Below are 24,429 nucleotides of genomic sequence, written 5' to 3'. Positions count from 1 at the left end.
CGCGCCCACCAAAATAAAGATGCCAAAGACTTGTGACACCCACTGTCCCCAGAAGTGATTAAATGTTGCTTCATACCTCAAAATGAGCCTACCTACATGCACATGTACATGTGCATGTAGGTAACTCCTGTTATCTATTTTCATTATTCATTTTCATTGTCCATTTTTAAACTGTCACTGCACTACCTGCACTGTGTACAGAGGATGTTTTTATAATACTGTATTTTGTTATATTTTATTGTAGTTTAGTTTTAAATTTTAGATATTTAAAAGCTGGAAGAGAGAAACAGCATCTCGTTTTTCCTGTGTGTCTCGTATATACAGTGAAAATTGACAATTAAAACCTTTGAATTGATGTGACTGTGCTGCTGTGAAATAATCTGCTGCTACTGATCCTTTTGTTAATTAACTGTTAGTTAACCCTGACCATAAATTTAGGAGTCATCTGGCAACAAAGAGAGGCATTAAGTGAAAGAAAAGTACTCATTTGCAGAGTTTTATTTCAAATGTAATCACTATTTTTGTCTATATTTTTTAAATAATGGTTAAATAAGCAAATTTAAAATACTTTAAAAAAAAAACTAAAAAAAACTTGGAAGACATCTCGGAAAACCCATGGGGGTCGCGGCCCCCCATTGGTGTCTCGCGACCCCTCATGGGGTCCCGACCCACACTTCGGGAAACCCTGCTGTATACAGTAGTTCAGAGGCAGCACAGACTTTCATCCTATGGTAAGATGGGTCATTTCCCGTCTGTAATTCTACGGTGGCTGGGAGGTGCAATGCAAATTTGCAAAGGATGAAACACTTTTACAAAGTTGGAGACAGATTGACAATTTGGAAAACAATTCCACATTTTTAAAACAAAATTACATTAACAAAACAATTTTACCAACATTTACATTTAAGAAAACAAATTAAGAAAATCAGAAACATTTTTACAAGCAGCACATTTTTACCAGTCCCAAAACAAATTTACAAACGGCAGATTCTGACCAAAAGGGAATGGATCAATGATTATCAAAATAAAAGTTGCTGTAATATGAAAATGTACAACAGCTAGGGAATTAATATATTTGACATTAACCCTGTTTCCACTAAAAGATTTTGATTTAGACTGATTACACCTCAATCCTTTGTAGTTTCATCCTTTGTAAATTTGCATGCACTTCCCAGCCACCGCACTTCTCTCACTAAGAATCAGACTTTAAACATAGCATTCAATCAACAGTAGGCTACTCTTCTGGTACAATAAAAGTATCTACGTATTCCTGCAATGTTATCAAGGTATTTTATGAAATTATAGTTTTATTAATGTCATCATCTATCTATTTAAAGATTTAAAGAAGCAACGTTTTCACACTTTCAAGTGAAAACTAAGTTGAAAAGTTTAAGTTGAAAATAAATATTCTGTGTATTCAAGGGAAACCAAAATTGCACAAATACATTAACATTTTTGTTTTAGTAAATTTAATACTCAGACACTTGTGCTTTATAATTCTTTATTTGTTTTTCTTTTATCATAACATCTTAATATAATGCAGTTATCATGGTAAACAATAATTCATTGAACAGTGTAAGCTAAATAAAGTGCCATTTAAGGGTTAGCAGAATCATGTAAACTTTGACTTTCGGTACAAGAGCAAGAAACTTTATCTACAGAACTAGTGCAAAGTTATTACAGTAAAATAAGGCTCCTCTTCAAAGAACACTCCAGCAGGCTTGAAGCAAACAGTCCATAGAAAAACATTTGTTTGTTTTTAACCATTCAATGCGGTAAGTAATGCCACGTGATGTTGGCAACATTTGATCATGAATGTACATTATGTAGCAAAGAATCTAAAAATACACAAAATATATCTTTTCAAAATTGATTTTTGTTCTTATTGACAACTTTGATTGTAAACTGACATAAACCCCAATTGAGAAGATACTAGTTTTATTTATCAATTTATTTAAATGTTCATTTGATTTAATTGCAAAGGGCAATATTATCCAGTTAACTTTGATAAAATAATCTTATATTTCAGACAAAAACTGTCGCATTGGGTTTGAACGCATAAGGACCACTTAGTCCAAAAGTCAGCAGTGAATGCTATACAGCTTTCTTCAGACAGTTCAAGGAATTGAGAATAGTTGGTGCCTCTTCTATGACGCGTACAAGCAAGTTGTCAATGTACTGCTCCAGCTCGGATATCGTTTTGTCCCTCTCTTTGAGCTGGTTCTCCTGTTTGAGCACCATGGAGATGAGTTCCTGCCGAGTCAGCTGGGAGTACGGCCCTTTGATTCCAGTGTCATTTACCTGAAGGACAATATACAACATGGAGGATGTGATGTGAAAATTTAAACAAACACAAATAAACCAACCAAAATGTTCTTGGTTGATTTATCTGCTTTAAAAAAAGAAATAAATAAACTGTAACCAGCGTACAATTTCTGCTTTAACAAAGAAACATACTTGTGTCTTCTCCTGGACTTCACAAAGGATTCCTGCAGATTTGTTTTCTTTCTCTCTGTCAACGACAGGTACAGACTGCTGCTCCAGAGGATTCAGGGGTTTCACAGGCTGAAGCCTACAATGACAAAAAAACACAGAAGAAAAAGAAACATTTAGAAGTTATCTGGATGGCAGTGAAAGAACATCCATGATTGTGTTAGTGTTAACGTCTGTTTGAAACTTGTTTGTGTTCATTTTTCTATGAGATCAAAGAAAACCCCTGTTAGAAATCACACCTCAAACTGAATATCCTAGTTTGTTTTAGCGCTGCAAGCTCAAAGATTTTTAAGTTCCACTGATGAAAGACAAAAAAAGGATGAATAATACAAAACTTCTATGGAAGAAATGTGCACTTTGAGGAGTCTTTTTCTTCTTATTGCAGCATTGTTTTGGTAGCCAACAATGTGTGATCTTTAAACCAATAAATGATGGATGACAGCAGATTTGCTCACTCTCACCTGCGTGGAGCTGGTGGAGGGGCATCCTTCTTGTCACCTGCCTCCTCTGCAGCAGTCTGCAGTGTTGCATGCTGGGATTCTTGTAGTGAAACCTCCTTGACTTGCACAAGACTAATGGTCTTTGTCTTGGGGTCTTGGGTTTTATCGTTATCTAGTGTTGACCTGTCTGAGTCACCTGTAACAAGCTCCCCGTTGGTGCTTTGGCTGATTGAAGAGCTTGAAGTGTCTGTGCTGGTCACAGGAAGAGGGGGAGCAGGGGCCATCTTAAAGGATTTGACTTTTGTTTGAGAGGCGGTGTCTTTTTCAACAGGTTGTGACACAGGCAGAGGCAACTGAACTGAACCAGAAGTACTCTTTATAACTGTATCACCTTGAGCTGTGAGTTCATTTTCATCTTCATCTTCCTCAAATGGATTTAATCCGTAAACAATCGGCTCTTCTTTTGTCTTAGACGTTTTTCTTTCAGGAGCCTGAGCTGCTTTTGGTTCAGATTCCCCAGATCCAGGTCTTGGTGGTGCGACGCGTTTGCCAGGCTTTGCCACACTTGTTGTCACCTTGGCGGCACTGTTTACTTTGGAGCTCTGAACATTTTCTGTACCTGTAGCGGGGCCTTTCACAGGAGCTGTTTTTTTCACTGAGCGTGTAGGAATAAGGCTGAGAGCTTTGGCATCTTTGTCTTTACTCTGCTTGTTAATTTGTGCCAGATGACGCGAGGCAGATCCATCCTGCTCCCTTTGCATCTGTCTCTCGGCTTGAGTGTCTCCTGGAGGCTTAGGAGCTGCTCGCTTCCCTCTTTGAGAGGTAATGAGATCCTTGTCGTTTGTTGAAGCGGCAGATTGACACCTGGAGATGGAAAACAGCGTACATGAGTCGTGACACTAAGGCTTATTTCAGCGTCTTAGATAATTATAAAGGATGTTATAAAGAAGGGAAAAGTACATCAAAATCTTGATTACAACCTTGTCTTACAAAATTTCACCCATCCATGTATTACCCATTGTTTACACCTAGTTTCCCCTCTGGTTCATAGGACACCTGATACAATGAGGTCAGACTGTGCCATGTGTCCAATCTCAGCTGATAGAGGAAACATATCCTTGCAAACACACATTCCTCCTACTATCTCTAACACACACTGAAGTACAGGCAGGGCGCTATGAAATTTTGATGATCGGGTCAGCTTTACGTTTCACTTAAGAGAAAAGTGCAGGGACAAACTGTTGCTGTGTCATGACAACAGCAGTTTAACTACAGTCAGATAACACTTGTGATAACGGACTGATTGATATCATTTTAATCAAGCATCAAATTGAGCATCACTACCTCCTGTGTTTGTTCTGTTTTTGTTACTGATTGTTTGTTTTATGTTAATGATAAAAAGGGCAGGTTATATGAACTGCATCTACAGTAACCCCGTTACCATATGCAACACTTACAAAGCAATGTTGGTCTGCCCACAATATATCCAAGTGTGTTTGATGGATTTCTCTATGTCATTTTGATATTTATGGCATCAGGATTCATCCTAAAGACTGCTACTGATTCTGGACATGTTTGCATGCCAAAAGTTGACTGGCTTTTAAAAAATGAGTCACATTCATTCATGTCTCAATAAGGATTAATCAAAAATACAGTAATGCTTTAATGGGCCACTGTATTAGACTGGTATTAGATTTTTTTTTTACTGTGAGAAGATCTCCTTAAAAGGTGACATATCACGCTTTTTTCATCAATATATATTGGTCTAAGAGGTCCCCAAAACATGTCTTTAAAGTTTATGCTCAAAAAAACACTTCGAAATCAGATTTTGGCATCCCTGAAAAACCCTCTTCTTCAGCCCTCCTCAGAACAGTCTGTTTTCTCTCTGACCACGCCCACTCAGGAAGTGGATGTGGTCTCGGCTGTCCAGCACGTTGATCTAATGTTTACATGTTGGCTGAATATACACGACAAATAAAACAAGAAATAAAAAATCTGGGACCAATCCTTCAGAAAGGTCCTGCTGCCTTTCTGGCAGAGGTCGGTTTTACTCCCCACGTCTGCAGATTTGAAGATCTGGTGGATGATGTTTATTTATCATGGATAAGTGCTAGCGCTAGTTAGCATAGCCACATAGCTACATGTTCGTAGCTGTGTACCAAGACACATGTCTACATACTGACAAATAAAACAACAAGAAACACTAAATCTGTGACCAATCGTTCAGAAAGGTCCTGCTACAGGCGCCTCTCCGTCAGGATCAGATTCTGGATCAAATTCAGAGGGTTGAATATATTCAGCCAGCATGTAGACATTAGATCAACGTGCTGGAGAGCCGAGGGGATATCCACTTCCTGAGGGGGCGTGGTCAGAGAGAAAACAGGGCTGAAAAAGAGGGTTTTTCAGGCAAACCAAAATCTGATTTCAAAGTGTTGTTTTTGAGCATAAACTGGAAAGAGATGTTTTGGGGACCTCTTAGACCAATATATTTTGATGAAAAAGCGTAATACTTCACCCTTAACACAATACTTATTGAATTGTCTGTTTTAAACTAACTCATAAATCTGTTCTGCTGACAGGTTCTTTGACATTTTATCATTAAAGCTGGGGTTGGTAGTCAAGGAAAACTAGCATGAATTTGAATGTAGCATTTCCTCAGGACTACGTCTAACCCCTAACCCCCTCCTCTCAGAGCTCCTCCAAAACGACGCCCCCGCTCACATGCACGAGTGCCGCTGCTTTGCGACCATATGATCGTGACTGATTCAAAACCGGTCCTCAGCACATCGTTTGTGTTTTGCACTACGTCAACTCATGTCTCACTCAGCGGTAAGAAAACACCAAAACATTCTCATAGTGAAAGTTAAAAACACAAACAAACATGAAATGTACACGCAGGAGGCGGGCAGAACAGCAGAAAGGGATTTGATTGGTTTCATAATTTGGCTCCTGATGGCAGGGATTGGTTGGTGTTTTCCAAGGTTTACTCCGGTTGTGGATAGCAGCTTTTTTCACTCTTTTTTAGGAACACATTATGTATTGATTGCCATCGGGACATAAAGATCATTTTAACCAGTATAACAAGAAGTGTATCTAAATCTGACTACCAACCCCAGCTTTAAGTTAAATGTTAAATAAGTGTTTTGGTAAGCAGAAGGGGTGCAATGTCAGTCCCATGGCAAGTATACAATTGTTTCAGTAAGTATGTTAAACAAAAAGAGCCTACACTACAACCCGAGTGATGGCAATAAAGGTTAGGTTGATCATCATGAAGAGGACTGAGATCTTGAGATCTGAATGGTGGTGTTAATTTCATACAGTAATATAAGAGGGTCAGGTTAACCTCAGACTCATTCCTCCTGTTTGTATGACTGTAGTTCATGTACCCTAAAAACAGCTTTAACTCACCTGTCGGGTTCAGCAGGTGAGCTGGAAATCTCCTCAAATGGGTTAGAGGAATAGTTTTCATCGAACGGATTAGAGGACATGACTTCTGCAGAGATCTCCAAATCCACTTTCCTCCCTGCAGCTTTGTGTTTTATCTTAATCTCTCTCTTCATTTGTTCCTCCGCCTCTTTTTCTAACTTCTCTTTCTCCAGCTTCCTAGCATCTTCCTCTTTCTTCTTTTTCTTCTCCATAATCTTCTGTTCTTCCTCCTTGATTCTGCTTCTTTCTTCTTCTTCTCGTCTCCTTTTCTCTTCTGCCAATCTCTCCATTTCTTCCATTTCCCTCATCACTCTCTCTTCTTCCTCTCTTTGCCTTTTTTCTTCCTCTTCAATTCTACTTCTTTCTTCTTCTTCTTCTTCGAGTCTCCTTTTCTCCTCTGCCAATCTCTCAATTTCCTTCCTCACTTGCTCTTCTTCTTTTTCATTCCTCCTCCTCTCTTCCTCTATCCTTTCCTGCTCTTCCTTTCTAGCTCGCTCCTCTCCCTCAACTCTTCTCCTCTCTAGTTCCTCCTGTCTCTCATATTCCTCCTTTTCCTTTTTCACTCTTTCCTCTTCCTCTTTTCTCCTCTCCTCCTCCCAACTAATTCTTTCCGCTTCCTCTCTTTTCCTATTTTCTTCTTCTTCCAATCTCCTCTTCTCTTGTTCTTCTAGTTCTCTCATTTCCTGTAACTTCTTACGCTCTTCCTCCAACCTTGTCTGTTCCTCTTCCTTCCTTCTCTTTTGCTCTTCTGCCTCAATCCTTTTCTTTTCTTCCTCCTTTTGTTTCCTCTTTTCCTCCACTAATCTTTCATATTCTTCCTTTCTCACCTTCTCCTCCTCCTCTTCTTCTTTTCTACTCCTTTCCTCTTCCTCCCTTTGTCTCCTCTCACTCTCTTGTTCTTCCAGCCTCCTCTTTTGCTCTTCCTCTTGTCTTCTCATTACCTCTTCTTCCTCTTGTCTCCTCCGGTCTTCTTCGACTCTCTCCTCCTCCCTCCTAATCCTCTCTTCTTCCTCCTGTCTAGCTTTCTCTTCCTTAATCCTTCTCCTTTCTTCTTCCTCGACTCTCCTCTCTTCCTCTTCTAATTTTTGCTCTTCCACTAGTCTTCTAGCCCTCTCTTCTTCCTCTATTTTCCTCCTCTCTTCCTGTGCCCTTTCTCTCTCCAGCCTTATCATCTCCTCTTCCTCTCTTTTCCTTCTTTCCTCTTCCTCAATTTTCTGTCTTTCTTGCTCTTCTTGTTTCTTCTTTTCTTCACATAATCTTGCATGCTCTTCTTCTCTCCTGACTCTCTCTTCCTCCTCTTGTCTTTTACTCTCTTCTTCCTCCTTCCTTTTTCTTTCCTCTTCCTCCTTTTTCATTTTCTCTTCTTCAATCCTTCTTTCTTCATCCTCTTGCCTCCTCTTCTCCTCGGCTAACCTCTTAAGCTCTTCTTCATGTCTTCTCACCCTGTCCTCCTCTGCCCTCCTTATCCTCTCTTCTTCCTCCCATTTTGCTTTCTCCTCTTCAGCCCTCCTATTTTCTTCTTCTTGTCTCCTCTTTTCCTCAGCCAGCCCCTCACGCTCTTCCTCTTCTTTCCTCCTCTCCTCCTCCATCCTTTCCTCTTCCCTACTCCTGAGTTCGCCCTCTTCATCTTTTGTAGGTTTAACAGCAGCGGCCTCCTCCTCTTCCTCCTCCTCTGTCCAGGGTGAATATTGCCTCACTGCTCTGAGTGAATCCACAGACGGAGGCGAGCTGTCGGGGACATCCTCCATGGATCCGTGTCCTGAACTCGCCAGGCTGTAGTTGGAGCCGATGCGAGAGGTTCGAGGCGGTGGCTCCTCGCAGTAAATATGGCTGCCATTGATGCACACATTACTTTGTTCTGCAGTGGCATGTTTTTGATGAGCAGAGGAGTCTTTGTTGTCTGAGCTGCCTGTGCGTTTGTGTATCTTGAACTTGAACTTCTTTTTACCTGCAAGGATACAAAACACATACATTTAATGACAGAGGAGTAAATTCAAGCCACTAAGCAGTGAGTCGAGCAAAACCATCCAGAACAAATTTAACAACAAGTGTTTCAGTCTCCATTTAGAAAAAGGTTGGTATGTGTTTATTTTGCATTATCTAGGTCTTGAACTATCAAACTTTGACCCCAAACAAACAATGTGATGATGTTGAGCCGTCCCGAATCACAGATTTGGTTTCATGCACTCATCAGTGATGTGATGGCTGTCCAAAAATGTTGACAGATTTCAAGCTTCTGTGAAATATCCAATAACCAAAGATAGAACAACTGAGTTCACCTGAACATCTCTGAGATGTCTGTGGTTCATTTTCTTTAGAGGTTTGATGACTACATATGTGATTTTTTTTTGCTTTTTGTCCATTGACAGCACAGTCATAGTTCTACAGAAGAGGATTAAGGCCACTGGAAAAAAAAATTGGAGAGCGGGCAGTGAAATTATTTTCCTAAGCTGTTATTTTTGGAGGAATTCTGAGACTTAAGTCCGATTTTTTTCTTCTAAAACTTCAGACTTTAATCTCAGAATTCAGACTTTTATCTAAGAATTTTTTATAAAAATTACGACTTCAAAACTTTTTGGGTTGCTTGCCCGCCTTCCAAAAATAAGTTTTTCCAATGGTCCTAATCCTCTTCATAATAAAAAAAATTTAAACAAAAATTATATCTATACAATTTTCAGAGTTTTATCTCAAATACTGAAACCATGGCATTCAAACGTTGTATTTATATTCTTAATTGGGAATTAATAACCAGAATTTGGAGTAACTGTGGATATTTTGTAACAGAAAGACTGAAGACAACATGTGGCAAGTTGGTTGTTAATCTGTCAAAGCTGTTGGAGGACACAAGTTTATCACTTTACAAGTTTAAATATAAAAAAAAGGATTTGAATACTTTCCTAACTCAGAGTATGTGAAATATTCTGCTAACTCAGGCCCACATTTTGGTATACGTTGCAGAGTTGTAGCCAACGTCAAAAGCCCACAAAACCAGTTTAGGACATCTAATAATGTACAGGAACTATGTTCAGTGTTTGAGGTATTGTTGTGTTTGGATAGTCATATAAGGTAAGGTAGAAGGTTGATAGCATTGGCAAAAACAAAAAAGGACCAGCAGAGGAGCAGCGCAGTGAATGAATTACAACTGACCTTCAGAAGCATCCACATTCAGTCCAGACGATATGCTGCCGCTCAGTGGCGAGTTTTTCCCAGGCAGAACAGACATGGACTGAGACATGTTCTTCTGCAGGTTGGACTTTGGAGAAAACAAAGACTTGATCTTCAGTTTCTTCTTTTTCTCATCTTTGCCCGCAGGAACCTCCCCGTCCCCGTGTCCCTCCTCCTCCTCGCTGTCAGTCAAAACCTGAGTAAACGACGGCACCACGTTTGACGAAGTGTCTGATTCCTTTTTCTTGCCTCTGACTTTGTCTTTGAACTTGCCCAGGCGAGATCTGGATTTGCCGGCACCAGAAAGGTCGAACATGCTAGCGGTCATGTTGTTTCTCAGGAACTGGATGTCCACCAGCACCTCTCCTCTGTCTTTATCCGGCTTTCCAGTCTTGTCCAGCAACTTAAACCACCTGTGAAAGGGAGGGATAACATTAGAACTTTGAGTGCATTTCAACATGGTTCATAAAAGACCAATATCTGACAACATGTGCAAAAATCAAGTTTTAAGGAAAACTTTTACTGCATTATTCACTTTTAATTTCATGTGGCCCAGTTCTCATTCCTGAACATTATAAATACTGTCCAATGTGTAACCACATTCATTTTACCAACGTTTTTCAGATCTCATGATTCATAGAGCGAGATGAGGTATCAACCAGAAGTGATGACAAAGCATTGATTCCCTACAATCTATTCATTGCTATTACATAATTTAGTGAACTGTAGGAATCACAGATACTGAAACTGTGTTGAGTTTGTAAAAGTCTCCTCCGTTTCTCTGTGGAAACTATGATCCATCCAGAAAATAGCAGTGTGACTCAGCAGCAATTTGTTTTTGGAAAGTCTATGAAGATCCAAGCACAACTTTCAAACTGACCAAGTAGGAAACTTTTTCCCTTTAATCATAATGCTGTCTTGTCTGTGGCTGCCTCTAATGTAGGGCATGAATGAATGCTTGTACTGTGTTTAACCCTGAAAGTTGTTCCCTTCTCCTCTAAAGACTCACGTGTTTAAATATAATGAAGCGTACAACCTTCACAGGGATCAGACTTGAAGCAAAGATCTTTACATGGCTGCCTCTTTATTGCACATTCCCAGACATATAACCGTGCAGAGAGCCAATATACAGGACTCCCTGAGGGAGTGATGTTTTTATCCTACAATAAGTCTCTGCAACTCCAAAAACTTTGCCTGGACAAGTTCATGGGGAACCAATCTGGTATTAACCTCATTACCACTGAATACAGTGAAAGCAGGTGCAAAACAGAGGCTTTTCCAGGGGATGGCTTAGGGGACTGTGGCCCCTGGAAATCTGATTGGCCACTCAATAAACAGGGTTCCCACTCTTTTCCAGAGATCATTTTCCAGGACATTTTCATTGATGACCAAGCTGGTATGACAGTCTAAATTTAGTTCCTAATTTAGTTCCTAAATCGTCTTATACTTTCCTCTCAGTGGAAGTCTACATTGAAAGACACGTAGTCTATGGCTATCAATGAAATCATCTCTTACATACTTAAAAAATATGGCAAATTGATAATAGAATAATGCAACCACAGCTGTACAGCACTTCACTTTATTAGTGCAACCAAGTAACAATGATGGGCAACATCTCAGCTTTCTCTTTTCTCAAAAAGAGACCAGCAAAGGTATCAGGAAGCTGCCTTACTGAAATAATTAAATAATAATAATGATCAGAGGATCAGTGCATTAATGACCTAAATAGATCTGAATAACAAAAATGGCCGCAAATGTTTCTCAACTCAACTCAGACTCAAAGTATACCTGCTTAATCATGATATTCATCCTGCTAAGCGGTCGATATAAAACAAAGCAAATGTCACGTTTTTTTATTTGAGTCACCATAAACTCTGAAAAAATCCCACCGGTGTAAAGACGCACTCTGTATTTGAAGATCTCTCAGAGATTTAAAAAAATGTAAACTGTCTCCCTGCATGGCGATGTCTATTATGATCAGCAATGTCTACAACGTGGAGTTTCTGTGCAGCTGTGTCGCTCTTTTTGTTCTGTTTGTTTTCACTATCGGGAGTTTGCACTCCTACTAGCTAGAGCAGGGGTTCTCAAACATTTTGGAGCCAGGGACCCCTTACAGGTGAGAAAATTGTCCATGGCCCCCTCATAATTGTAACACAGATTAAGCACATTAGTGATGTGTCATGGTCAAAAGCTGCGGCTCTGAGAGTCAATGCTTTATAGTGAATCAGAAGAGCCGGCTCACATCGGAGAGAGAGCCGGCTCCCAGTTTTTTCCTTTCACTGCTTAGCTCTCACAGTGCTCAGCCCCAGCTCTGCTCACAGCAGAACTATGTTTTGATTGGTCAGCATGGCAGCCATGCAGCCAATCACATGTGAGGATATAGGATACAGGTGATGGAGGGGAGGCTGTGTATCCTGGCTACATCTGTTCCTTCAGAGAGAGTCTTCTTAAAGACCGGGCAAATACTCACTGAGAGGAGAAATCGGATCAGCCCATCCAAGCTGAGGCATCTGATTTTTCTCAATGTCCACCTGAGGACATTAATAATGTTTGCTCCAGTTTGGTTCTGGTTCTGTTCGCTTGAGTTTGGTTCTGGTTCTGTATGATTGAGTTTGGTTCTGGTTCGGGTTCTGTTTGCTTGAGTTAGGTTCTGGTTCGGTACTGGAACGGTTCTGGTTCGGTACTGGAACGGTTCTGGTTCGGTTCTGTTTCTGCGACGGTTCGGTTCTGGTTCGGTTCTGGTTCAGTTCTGTTACGGTTCTGGTTCGGTTCTGTTTTGGTTTGCCTGAGTTTGGTTCTGTTTCTGTTTGCTTGAGTTTGGTTCTGGTACGTTTCTGTTCTGGTTCTGTTCTGGTACGGTTCTGTTCTGGTTCTGGTTCTGTTCTGGTATGGTTCAGTTCTGGTGCGGTTCTGGTTCAGTTCTGGTACGGTTCTGGATCGTTTCTGGTTGGGTTCTGGTTGGGTTCTGGTTCTAACCTTAATCCTAATCATAACCCTAAACTTACCCCTAATCATAACCTTAACCCTAACCCTAATCTTAACCCTAGACCTAATCCTAACCCTAACCCTTACCCTTATCACAACCCTGACCCTTACCCTAATCCTAACCCTAACCCTAATCTTAACCCTAATAACAACCTTAACCCTAATCATAACTCTAACCCTAACTCTAATCTTAACCCTAACCGTAACCCTAACCCTAATCCTAACCCTAACCCTAATCCCAACCCTAACTCTAATCCCAACCCTAACCCTAATCCCAACCATAACCCTAATCCTAACTGTAACCTGAATCCTAACCCTAATACTAACGCTAAACCTAATCATAACCTTAACCCTAACCCTAAACCTAACCCTAACCCTAATCCTAACCCTAACCCTAATCTTAACCCTAACCCTTACCCTAAACCTAACCCTTTCCGTAATCCTATCCCTAACCCAGTCCTAACCCTAACTCCAAACCCAACCCTAACCCAAGTAATGCCAACCTGAGAACATGTAATAATGTTTGCTCCAGTTTGGTTCTGTTTGTAAGAGTTTGGTTCTGTTTCTGTCTGCTCCAGTTTGGTTCTGGTTCTGGTTGCTTGAGTTTAGTTCTGGTTCGGGTTCTGTTTGCTTGAGTTTGGTTCTGGTTCGGTTTGGTTCTGGTTCGGTACTGGAATGGTTCTGATTCGGTTCTGGAATGGTTCTGATTCGGTTCTGGTTCTGGTACTGTTCGGTTCTGGTTCAGTTCTGGTATGGTTCTGGTTTGGGTCTGGCTCAGTTCTGTAATGTTTCGGTTCTGACTCGGTACTGGAATGGTTCGGTACTGGAAAGGTTCAGTTCTGGTTCGGTTCTGGTTCGGTTCTGGTTCGGTTCAGGTTCGGTTCAGGTTCGGTTCTGGTAAGGTTCGGTTCGGTTCCGGTTCGGTTCTGGTAAGTTTCTGGTACGGTACTGGAAAGGTTCTTGTTCGGGTTAGGTTTGCTTGAGTTTGGTTCTGGCTCTGTTTGCTTGAGTTTGGTTCTGGTTCGGGTTCTGTTTGATTGAGTTTGATTCTGGTTCGGTTCGGTCTTGGTTCGGTTCTGGTACGGTTCTGGTTTGGTTCTGGTTCAGTTCTGGGACGGTTTTGTTTGGTTCTGGTTGGGATTGATTGAGTTTGTTTCTGGTTCTGTTTGCTTAAGTTTAGTTCTGGTTCTAACCCTAACCTTAATCGTAACCCTAACCCTAACCTTAACCCTAATCCTAACCCTAATCCTAATCACAACCCTAATCCCAACCCTAACTCTAATACCAACCCTAACCCTAATCATAACCCTAACCCTAACCTTAACCCTAATCCTAACCCTAATCCTAACCCTAACCCTAATCACTTCCCTAACTCTAATACCAACCCTAACCCTAATAACAACCCTAACCCTAACCCTAACCCTAATCACAACCCTAACCCTTACTCCAATCCCAACCCTAACCCTAACTCTAATCTTAACCCTAACCCTAATCCCAACCCCAACCTTAACCCTAATCCTAATCACAACCCTAACCCTAATCACAACCTAATCCTAGCCCTAATCACAACCCTAACCCTGACTCCAATCCCAACCCTAATCATAATCCTAACCCTAACCCTTATCACAACCCTGACCCCAACCCTAATCCTAACCCTAACCACAACCCTAACCCTAATCCCAACCCTAACCCTAACTCCAATCCCAACCCTAACCCTAATCACAACCCAAACCCTAACCCTAACCCTAACCCTAATCACAACCCTAATGATATTCTAACCCTAGGGTTAGGGTTAGAATGGTTTTGTAACAGAGTAAATGCACCAAATTGGCTTCTCATAAAAACACTGTATGTAAAAGGGTTTTCAACACAAACCATTAGTTTTTGCAAAGTTAAGGAAAAATATATGGCTACGAAAGATCTTTAATTAAGAGCCGTTTCGGGAGTCGAAAGAGCCGGCTCTTCTTTGGGAGCCGAGTTAAAAGAGACGGCTCTCTGAAAAGAGCCGAACTTCCCATCACTAAAGCACATGCTTACTACCATGTGCACTCTTAGTGTCCCTTGGAACTGTTTGTATTGTAAAACTTATCAATGTAAATACTTCAGACCTGTACCATAGTGATAAACAGAAAATTAACAGTAGAAAGACTCACATATCCCTTCGAGCCACCAAATGGTATCATAACAATGGTGTATATGCTGTTTTGTAATGACACAGCACAATTTTATAATGTATTAGAAATTTGTTCAAATCATTTCACGGACCTCGACGCTATGCTTCGCGGACCCCCAGGTGTCCCAGGACCACACTTTGAGAACAACTGAGTTAGAGTACAGTAATTGAGGTCTCAGCCTGCAGAGAAAGTTGTGAGGCACAGACCCCCAAGCTCTCTGCTCGACTCCACTGGTCACACTATAACTTAAATATAAGACTCTTTGAATCAAAAGAGCACTCTACAAGGTTCATGTACCATAAAACTAGACAATATACCCCCGTTTTCTGTGAATGCATGATTATGAAGTGAAGGAGAAAAGATGTGAAAAAAGTTGTGCAGTGTTGCTGTCTTTTCCAGCACAGCGTGCACTCAACTTTCAATGAATGGGGATGTGTTATGTTAATCGGGTCAGGTCACACGATCTTAATTGAAGTCTCTATGACTGGAGGAGACCAAATTGGAGGATAACTCTTTACAGGCATGCATATGCACACATACATAACAGGTGGCCACCCCTTCCCAAGTTGGGCCACCTGTAAAAAAAAAAAATTCTAGACACGTCCCTGGTAACAGAAAATTTAAAAAAAATCATGCAAAAAAACTCTTGTAGGGTCACATTTCCTTGTTGGCATAACCAACACATTAATATAAAGCTATAAAAATAGGATGACAGTGGAAAGACTGAATACACTCTACAATGGTTTCAGACACAAAACTGCAACTTGATATGTAGTGGCCTCGTAAGAAGAAAAATCTAAAAGGACTTTGTATCTACCAGAACTAAGTTTTGCTACTTCCGCAAAGCCTCTGCACCTGTGTTGCGAGCCAACACTGACAGAAGGGTCTCAGAAAAAGCAGAATTATTTAACAGAACAACTAAAAAGGATCAGTCAGCATAAAAAAGTGCCCATCAGGCAGAAATCTGAGGTCAGCTCACAACTGAACAAACAAGTCACACTGAAATCTGGATTCCTGGGGAAATGAGGAAATGAGGAAGGGGCTGTGGGTGCATTTCTGTGTGTGTATGTGTCATGAACATATTTTGTATTGTGGTTTCAGCATAAACTACTGTTGCAATTTAATAACAAGAATGTAGCGTTCAATCTGATTCTGTAAAAAGGTATCTTTCTTCTTACATGACATGTAACATGATGCAGTTCTGTGATTGTCTAAATATGATTTTTTTGTATGTTTTGGCACAAAAGAAGTATTTTCCTACTCTTATTACACAACACTTCCTCCTAAGATGCCACTGGAGTGTTACATAGACTCTTCCGTGTACATTGCCCTCCCCTCAGCGGTACTTGATAAGATGTGTTGCTGAGATCCACCCTCCTCCTACTCCCTCAGGAATGCTTCACATGTGTGGCACAAGCAAATTATAGAGGGAAAGGCCTTTCCTGGAGTTTGTGAAATGGGTGCAGACTGCTGTCACAGCTCCTCTGCTTCCTGCTGTTGATGAGTAAGAGGATATGATTTGCAAATTTCAGGTCTTTGCATAGAAAAAAATATCTGAATGACACTTCTTCATAACATGACTGATAGAAGGCCTTGAAGAGAAAATAAAAACACCAGGGAGGCTACGTCTTCATTCATCATGTAAATTGAGTTCTGTCACTGTGTGTTCTACTCTCATTCACAGGGACCAATCTGTATAAAGTTCTTAAAAGAATATTTCATCTGATCCCTGTGTGGTTTCATGGCGCCACAGTGTTTCTTTCCACTTTTTGAATTTAAGTTTAATACACACCATATTTTAGCTCTTTTTAGGTCTCCACCTACATCAAGGTAGATATTTGGCTTTTCGGCCCCTAAATGCTCCACTATGTGACCTTTTAGGTGATGTGAGGAGCTGTCATGTTGTTTTGATTGTGGTGATGAAATCAGTAGTGTGTTTCTGGGTTGGAGACTGCATTTCCCGTGAGCACTGTCACCAACTACTGTAAAGATGTGGCTCTTCAAAAAACAAGGAATTTGTTGTGTAAGAAAATAACTTGAAAACAGACCTTTCTAATTCTACTTTGTTCTGTTCAAGACAACTTTTTGCAGGATGTAGAGTGATGATGTCATGTGTTGATTTGTACCTATATAAACGTATTTACTATGATCAAACAACAAAGCATTGTAAATTCAGATTTATTACTGTTAGTTAGCGTAAAGATGGTGACCAGAAGTATCGGTTTCATGTTACCCTTCCCCTCAGTGTCATGATGTTCATAGCCGTTTTGCTCTTTTACCTAGCAGAGCCCTGGTTGTAGAAGTTCTCTGTCCATCAAAAATATCTAACTCTAGGTGAGTGCAGATTATGGCCTCTTATATTTTGCAGAAAACCAGCCCAAAACCCAGGTACTTTAACTCAGTATGAAGCAACTATGTCGCTGATCATCTAAATTGTACAATACGGGTCATAAAGAGGAATCAGCCTTAGAGTGGCACTATTTCAACATCAGCGGAAAACTCCTCAGACTGCCTTTAAAGATGTTATCACTCTCTGTTAAGAGAATACATCATTGTTAATATCAGCCACTTTAGGGTATGCGTGGCCGTTTTGGCTCAAGACTTGAGTTTTACAGCTAATTCTTATTCCATGGAGCTTCAATATCATAAAATAAGCTTAAATGGCATTCCAGAATCACTTCAAAGAGAGCTTAATTTCCTTAATCCATTTTAAGAGCTCAAAAATGGAATTATCTAAAAACACCCTAACCCTCCTTAATTCATACTTTGAAGCTATATAGCCTTATACATCAGTGGACAACAGTTAAATTTAGCTTCAACTCTATGAGTTTATGGCTATAAGAAACCCTAATAGACTTAAAGAGAGTTCTGTTTTCCACTGAGTGAATACAAGTTTTAATTATAGCATTTTAAGGGACATTTTAAGGAAATTTGTTTAATTTTTTTCTTTTCATAAATATGAAGCATTTTGTACAAAACAAGGCTTTAAATATGTTGTACAATAACAAAAATGTAATTTATTGTCCAACGTGTACCATTATTTTTCATGCTAGTGTGCTTTATTGCAATATAATTTATTGTAGCCAAACATTACAACACTGTATGGTGATAGAGTATGATACAGTATACTTTAGTTATAAGTACAGCATGCCATATTATTCGTGTTGGTACAACAGACCACTGTAAAGCATACAATATGGACAGTATACTTACAGTGTTAGTGTAGACAGTACATACATCACCAACACTGCACTACAGAAGCCTTATATTAAACAATGACAACTAACAGAACAATAGGTAACATCACAGTACCATGCTAAACTTAATCTGTAGGTCATTTAGTATGTGTTAAAAACTGAATCAGCAATAAAAAACAACCCTAACCTTTGAAAAACAATGCAACTTCTCTGATAGCAACAAAAGCCTCAAACATAATATCTCATATGAACAAATGAAAAGGAGAAGAAGAAAGCTAGTTCAGTTTTACCAAGAGGGAAGTTGCAAAAGTGTTTGGGCGTTAACTGGTTGGGGCAGTGTGCGGTGTGCAGGAGAAGGAATTAGCAGCAGCTTTCACCAAACAAAGCCTGGATGATAATGACGGTGATAATGAGGCCATTTAACAAGTCATCTTACACTGTGAGGAGCAGAAAGTGTGCTGCTCTGATGCACACACACACACAACCACATGAGGATAATTCCCGATTCAACATTTTGTAAATTTAGTCAGCTTTCTGCACACACACACATCCTTCCTTCCTTGTGAAGCCTGGTACAGATAAGACAATGCCCTGAGTGGCTCGAGCCTTTTTCTTATCACAGAGCACAGCTGTGTGAGTGGGAGAGGAGCTGAGTGAGCAGTGATAATGTTCAAGGACCCAAACTGTCCAGGGTGTAATGCATCAGTCAGTGCTGCAGAGAGGCTAGAATGAAGGCTAATGTCAAAGAAAGAATGAAACTGGGGGAAAGAATCTCTTTCCATAGGGTGTTTCAAACCAGAGGGTAAAGCTTGTGTTATCAGATCACATTTTAAAAGGACATGCTTTGTTAAGAAGAGAAAACAGCAAGAGGCTTTTTGACAATAGTTTCGACTGACCTTAATGGAAGTCTTCACATGTTTCACAGAATATTACTACAATAAAAGGAAAAGACTGTCATTCATATCTTCAGGGCTCATTTTCTTTATCTAGGTCCATGGTATCAATGCACTTTGGTCTAGTCAGCAGAGTTTGAGAACACCAGAGGTACTTAAAACCATCTAATTAATTCTTTTAAATCAGATATTAGAAGTAAAATGTATGATGGCTAATTTCTATTTAGCCGATTTATTGTAGAGTCCAGAGGAGCAACAGAGCGATCCCTTCCCACTTGCACTCTGCTACAAGTTTGGAGTAACACTAAAATCTAAATGAAGCACCCTTCATCACAGTGTAGGGATCAGACACAGCAACAATCATTGGGTGAAACTCCTCACACTCTTATGGAAACAGGAACTTTGTGTAACTATGGTTAAGCAAACAATACTTAGTTTACCTTATTAAGTGTTGTGCAGACTCATCAAAATCACTACACAATGTGAGAAACTCACCATAATCTTTGTTGGCATTTCTCTTTTTTGGAAACATCTTATCGTTTCCAGTCACATGATTATAATCTGCTTGTTTTTGTAAGTCCCTGTTTTTATGCCTAGAAGGGGGCTTATTAGAGCCTGAATAAATTGTTAACTTTAACATTTCAACATCTGAATGAGACAATTCTTCTTTTGTCTTGTTTAAAGCTCCTAGGACTACCGTTTAGGACACTAGCTCGACCTAACTGCTGTCGAGCTAGTGTGAGGTAAAGAGGCAGGCTTTGAGCCTCCTAGCCAGCAGCTACAGTGTTCCTGCCTGTCAATCAAGTCAGCTGTGCCTCTCATAATGGAAAACTCATAATCTCAATATCTTCGAAACTGCTGTATTATGAAAAAAAGATGTGTACAGTAGAGGTGGTTTGAGAAAGGTCCCTGGTATTGTGCATGCACACTCACCATCACTGTCATGGCTTAATGGAACTCTTAACTGCAAGAAGGCTTGTTAGAGCTGATTAGTTGCACCTGTGCTTTTCCTAACGATGCAAAGTGAAAACAGCTGTTGGGAAAACCACAATTAGGGTCCAACTTGTTCTGGATAACTGGCTTACATTGAGCACATACAGGGGCATTGGTATTAATTTCAGTCTGTTTCATGTCCAGCTTAAAAATCCTTACAGGAGCTTCAATGTCATACTTCTATTTAATGATTCAAAACAAGTGAAAAGTAATACTGATCACTGAAACTAATCACTTCCTTAATAAAAAGGAGTAACTCTGTATACTGACAAAGTTCATGCAACATATCCAACAGTGGCAGAACCCTACTAATACGCATAGAGTCTAACGGTTCGTTGCTGGATTAGCTTTGGCAAATTAAACTTCTTGAACACTTTAAAAAATACTCTTAATAATAAGGAACATTTTGGTTCAGTACCACCTGTGCTGCCTCTGGAGACTATTGGGTGAAAACTTTAGAAACCTCGTTTAAAGCAACATGTTCAAAAGGTGAAAACACTCAGTGGATAACTGCATGACTAAATCCAGCAAACACTGTGTACCTTTAAACAGTAGAGCTTTTGTATGAGCAGCCTGTGGAACATGTTTGTCTTTAGAGGGTCAGTGCAGGCACATTGGTCTTGCCTGGAAAAACTGACCTTGCTAGACTGTAGCTGTTGCCATCTCTGTTTGTTTTTGGTTGATAAAAACAGTCAGGAATGTGAGGCTAGAGCTGGATTTAAAGTCAGGGGTGCGTTCAGCTGCTCACAGACGTCTACAGGAGTTCACCAGGAAACCAGCGTAAGCACACTGACTGACTTTACAAATTGAAAAACAAAAAACACCTGATTAAAAATTATCTTTCAACTAATGTATCCACATGGACAGTTCTGCAGCAGCACTCAAGGGAAATCAGATATCTGAAGGACATGTTGCCAAAAGAGCAGATGAGATCAGTGATATAAACACAACAAAACTCAAAGCATGCACAGATTAACATTCAGCACACAGCCAGGTGAAGTTCAGCAGAGCATGCTGGGAATCAAACACTATTTTTGTGCATTTATTTGAGAAGTTTTCTTCAACCAGAAGCATTTCTATCACAGCAATTTCATGCTCTCAAAACTCAATTTAGTGTGGGTTTTCACTATGACATTCGCAAAAAAACTTCAACTGGGTTGCCTGCAAGCTTTCTTTTATTAAAAGTCTGCCTTAACATTAACAAAAAGCAAACTTTTATAGTTTTATGATGAAATGTAGCCTTTCTATGGACAACAATACACTTTATGCAACAGTGCAAGATATCAAACAAATCCAACACACCCAACTACCAACAAATGGCCCCTCAGAAAGTGGGAAAGGGAAGTGTGTGTTGTATATTTGTGACTTCAGAATAACATGCTGGAATGCAGCCTGCTTTTATATAATACCAGTCACATGTCCACAGACTAAAAGTCTCAGAAAAAGCTTGGCAACACAAAACAATGTCTCTTGACTTTCCAATTTTTAAAAAGAATATCTAATAATCTTTTCTTCCAAATGAGGAGCGGGATGTCTGCTTAAAGGAGCAGGAACAGTCGTGATTACTGAGACCATGCAGTATTGCCAGCAAGGCCTGTAAAACCTGATCACTGCCATTATTAGTACAAAGTGGGGAGAGAAGGGTGTGAATAATTTGTACAATAAAAGCAACCAGTGATGAACACAGTCAATTACTTCACACATTTCTCTGGGTGTATGCTAGCAGAGGCACTATCTGAGTGCTTGATGTTTTCATAGCATCCTTGTGAAAATATGCTTCAAAGTGAGGTGAAGTCTGGGTCGTCCTTGGAGAATCTCTCTTGTTGTCGACGGTTCAGTCAATGAGAGAGTGAATGTTTTGACTCAGGTCTTTCGCTCGGGTAAGTAATGCTGATTGGCATCCTTGAAGGCCGCTGCCGAGGGAACAAATCCCTTAAGCTGCACCAGAGCGAGTGGGCAACATTCATAAATCAAACCCAGCAAAGCGGGTCTGTGTAGTGATGCATGGTGTGTGTGTAGGAGAAATACCTCACCTTGGCAGAGATACCTTGGAGAAAAATCACTCCCAAAGAGTCTTTTTAAATTACAGTTACATTTTATTCAGATGGCAACAATAAGCCATACTTTTAGTAGGCTTCAGCAAAAAACAGTGTAATTATTAGGGATTTAAAGGGGATTATGAAGTTTGTTGCTGTGAGACCAAAAGCTGTTTTGCACATGAAAATCTAAGCTTTGATATTTTCCTATTATTTTCTTATTTACTTGCAGGTTAAGGTAGGGGTATTGTCTAAAATGCTGAATATTGCAGGTGCATACAAACACGGTCTTTTATTCTAGCTGGACTGGGAGGAACAAAAATGATAGCAGTATATGCAAAGGACAGCTTGTTCTAATATGATAAAACAAGAGATATGCTACCTTTTAAACTTGTTACCAACATCTTTACAGTTGTCTGCATGACTGCTCAGAAAGACTGGAGCGGGATCATTAAACCAGTGTGACCTATATCACCAGGTGACCATGCTGGATGAAACCTCCTCTACATTAGAGTTAATGTTCTTTGTTTGGTTAAGCTTTGAAGACAATATATCGATTAATTGATTATCAGATCATTGTTCAGCAACAGTTGTTGGTGAACCAAATAATCTTGTAGTGGCCATTTGTCATAAAAAACTCAAATAGAAATAAAAATATCAAACTCAAACTTTAACTTAATCAAAGGGTCACTGATGCACCGTGGGGATGTGATGTATGCAGGCAAAATAAGTACAATGTCCATGCAAAAGTTCAGCATTTTCCAATGGTTTATTTTGATAGCAAGCAAAAGGAACTAAGAAAATCATGGCTCCTGCTGCCTCTCTTGCGTTGGTAAAAAAACAGGCCCACCCAGGTGCATGCTGTCCTTCTGCCACCTACCTACCTAAATAACCTCAGGTGCCCACAGTTCATAATTACCAAACAAACAAAATAAATACTAAATATACCAAAAATCTAAATATACTAAACAAATGTCTAACAAAAATATATCCCCAAAATCGAACTTAAATTACCCATGAAAGGAAAGGTTTGTATAAATCTAACAACTAATACTACTTATTAATTCTAAAGTACATGAACAACTAAATACAAAAAATAAAAGAATAGCTCCAACAAATCGTTTGAGTTTTTCTTAGGTGGAAATCGATCTTGTGTACTTCATATCGCAGGGGTTTCTGGCACTGTTGGTGTTTGTAAACTTTCTAAAACAGGTGGGGACTACTTGTTGGTATGAACCGCAGAATTAATCGATTAATCGAACGAGCAGCTCCCTTTCACATTGTTTTAAGAGCCTTTCTTTACTTTTCTTACTTACTCAGTCTTGTTGCGGGTTTTGTCCTCACTCAGCTGCAGCAGGTTGATGACAGCCTGACCCAGCAGTTTGTCTGGACCCACCAGAGCCCGGTGCAGGACGTGGACATGCAGCGTTCCTCCTGCTCCTTGATGCGGTGCAGGCATCAGGTCAAAGGCGGCCTCCTCCTTCCACATCGGGGCTACACTCTTCTCCACCACCGAGGTCTGATACTTCTCCTTGCCCACTTGCATGACCGCGTACGCATCGTTGGTGCCGCTTTTCCCCTTTATCCTCAGGCCTCTGGCTTGGAGCACCGTTACCTGGACGCTCGTGGGACTCCACAGCTGATCCGTGAGAGACATGTTTACACTACTTGTGACTGGGGAAAGAAATGTTCAAAAACAAACTCGCAGTGGTGTGATGTCCACCAACGTGAGACTGGACAGGAGAGGAAAAGTTTTCCCTGGAGCTTCGTTGAACTTGAGGAAACAGCTGAGTGGGCGTGGTTACAACTACGGAGGGGGCCTTTGGTTGAGACAAGACACGCCTCCAGATTACATGATTTATGTGACGAACCTGTTCACACCACATCAATCATTCACTGCAGACAATAGGCCACACCTGAACGTCTTTGACACCTGACAGACTACATCAGCATCACTGCTGCAGAACAATACAGGCTTGATTGATGTGGCTCTAACTCAAGCTGGCACATTTTAATCATTTCAGTCCCTGTGTTCCTGATGAACACACATTTTATTACCCCCTGTGATCCTTTGGTGTCACAAGTCTTACTGATCAAAGTTTGAAATTAAAGAGTTATTCCGTCCTGGAGAAGAGACAGGATACCTAACAACCCTGTGACAGGATAGGGATCAAATGGTTGGATTCAGTTTCACCTCAAGCTCCAGTTTGAATCTCAATCAGTCTGCAGTGCAAGAGTCTGTATGGATTTCATCCAACCTGCAGATCAGATGGATTGAATGCTCTGAAATACCTTGAAATAGTTTGTATTTTTGTCAGACTGGCAAATAAAGTCCTTGAAAACATTAATTATCATAAAACTGACTGGAATGAGGTGGCTATGAAAACTGTCATACGGCAGTTTTACAGCTTTCTAAATCTGTCAGCATTTTGATTTGCATGTTTATTGTTCATGCCATTTTATGGATGCTGCATGTTTGAACACTGACTCCTAGTGTCAAAGTAAGCAAACAACAAATTCTGGTCTTAAAGATCTCTCATAACTCAAATCCCTCAAAGCCAAAATCCTTCACTTAACACAGCTGAAACAAAAACAAATCCTTTATTGTCAATGGCTTACATTGTGCA

At 40.2% G+C, this 24,429-nt stretch overlaps 1 protein-coding gene across 1 annotated transcript; it reads right to left on the bottom strand.

The window, feature by feature from the left end:
• Nucleotides 1–1,484: 1,484 nt before the first annotated feature.
• Nucleotides 1,485–23,632, bottom strand: LOC117831294 (axoneme-associated protein mst101(2)-like). The gene is made up of 6 exons (XM_034709919.1): nt 23,119–23,632; nt 9,507–9,937; nt 6,342–8,307; nt 2,955–3,797; nt 2,458–2,572; nt 1,485–2,301 (listed from the first exon to the last, which is right to left on the bottom strand). The coding sequence occupies exons 1-6, from the start codon at nt 23,457–23,459 to the stop codon at nt 2,095–2,097; spliced, it is 3,903 nt and encodes a 1,300-aa protein (XP_034565810.1). The 5' UTR covers nt 23,460–23,632; the 3' UTR covers nt 1,485–2,094.
• Nucleotides 23,633–24,429: the final 797 nt, after the last annotated feature.

The sequence above is a fragment of the Notolabrus celidotus genome, chromosome 19 (genome assembly GCF_009762535.1).
Source record: "Notolabrus celidotus isolate fNotCel1 chromosome 19, fNotCel1.pri, whole genome shotgun sequence".
NCBI lineage: Eukaryota > Metazoa > Chordata > Actinopteri > Labriformes > Labridae > Notolabrus > Notolabrus celidotus.
Note: the sequence above shows the minus strand (reverse complement) of the source record. Positions and strands in the feature narration are given on the sequence as shown.

Bases quoted from the DNA above. Each gene is read 5' to 3' on its own strand.
- LOC117831294 (XM_034709919.1), bottom strand. From the start codon at position 23,459: ATGTCTCTCACGGATCAGCTGTGGAGTCCCACGAGCGTCCAGGTAACG. The intron at 9,938-23,118 runs GTAAGTAAGAAA...TCCCTTTCACAG, and splicing joins AAAACCCGCAACAAGACTGA to GTGGTTTAAGTTGCTGGACA. The intron at 2,573-2,954 runs GTGAGAGTGAGC...TTGTCATTGTAG, and splicing joins CCTCCACCAGCTCCACGCAG to GCTTCAGCCTGTGAAACCCC.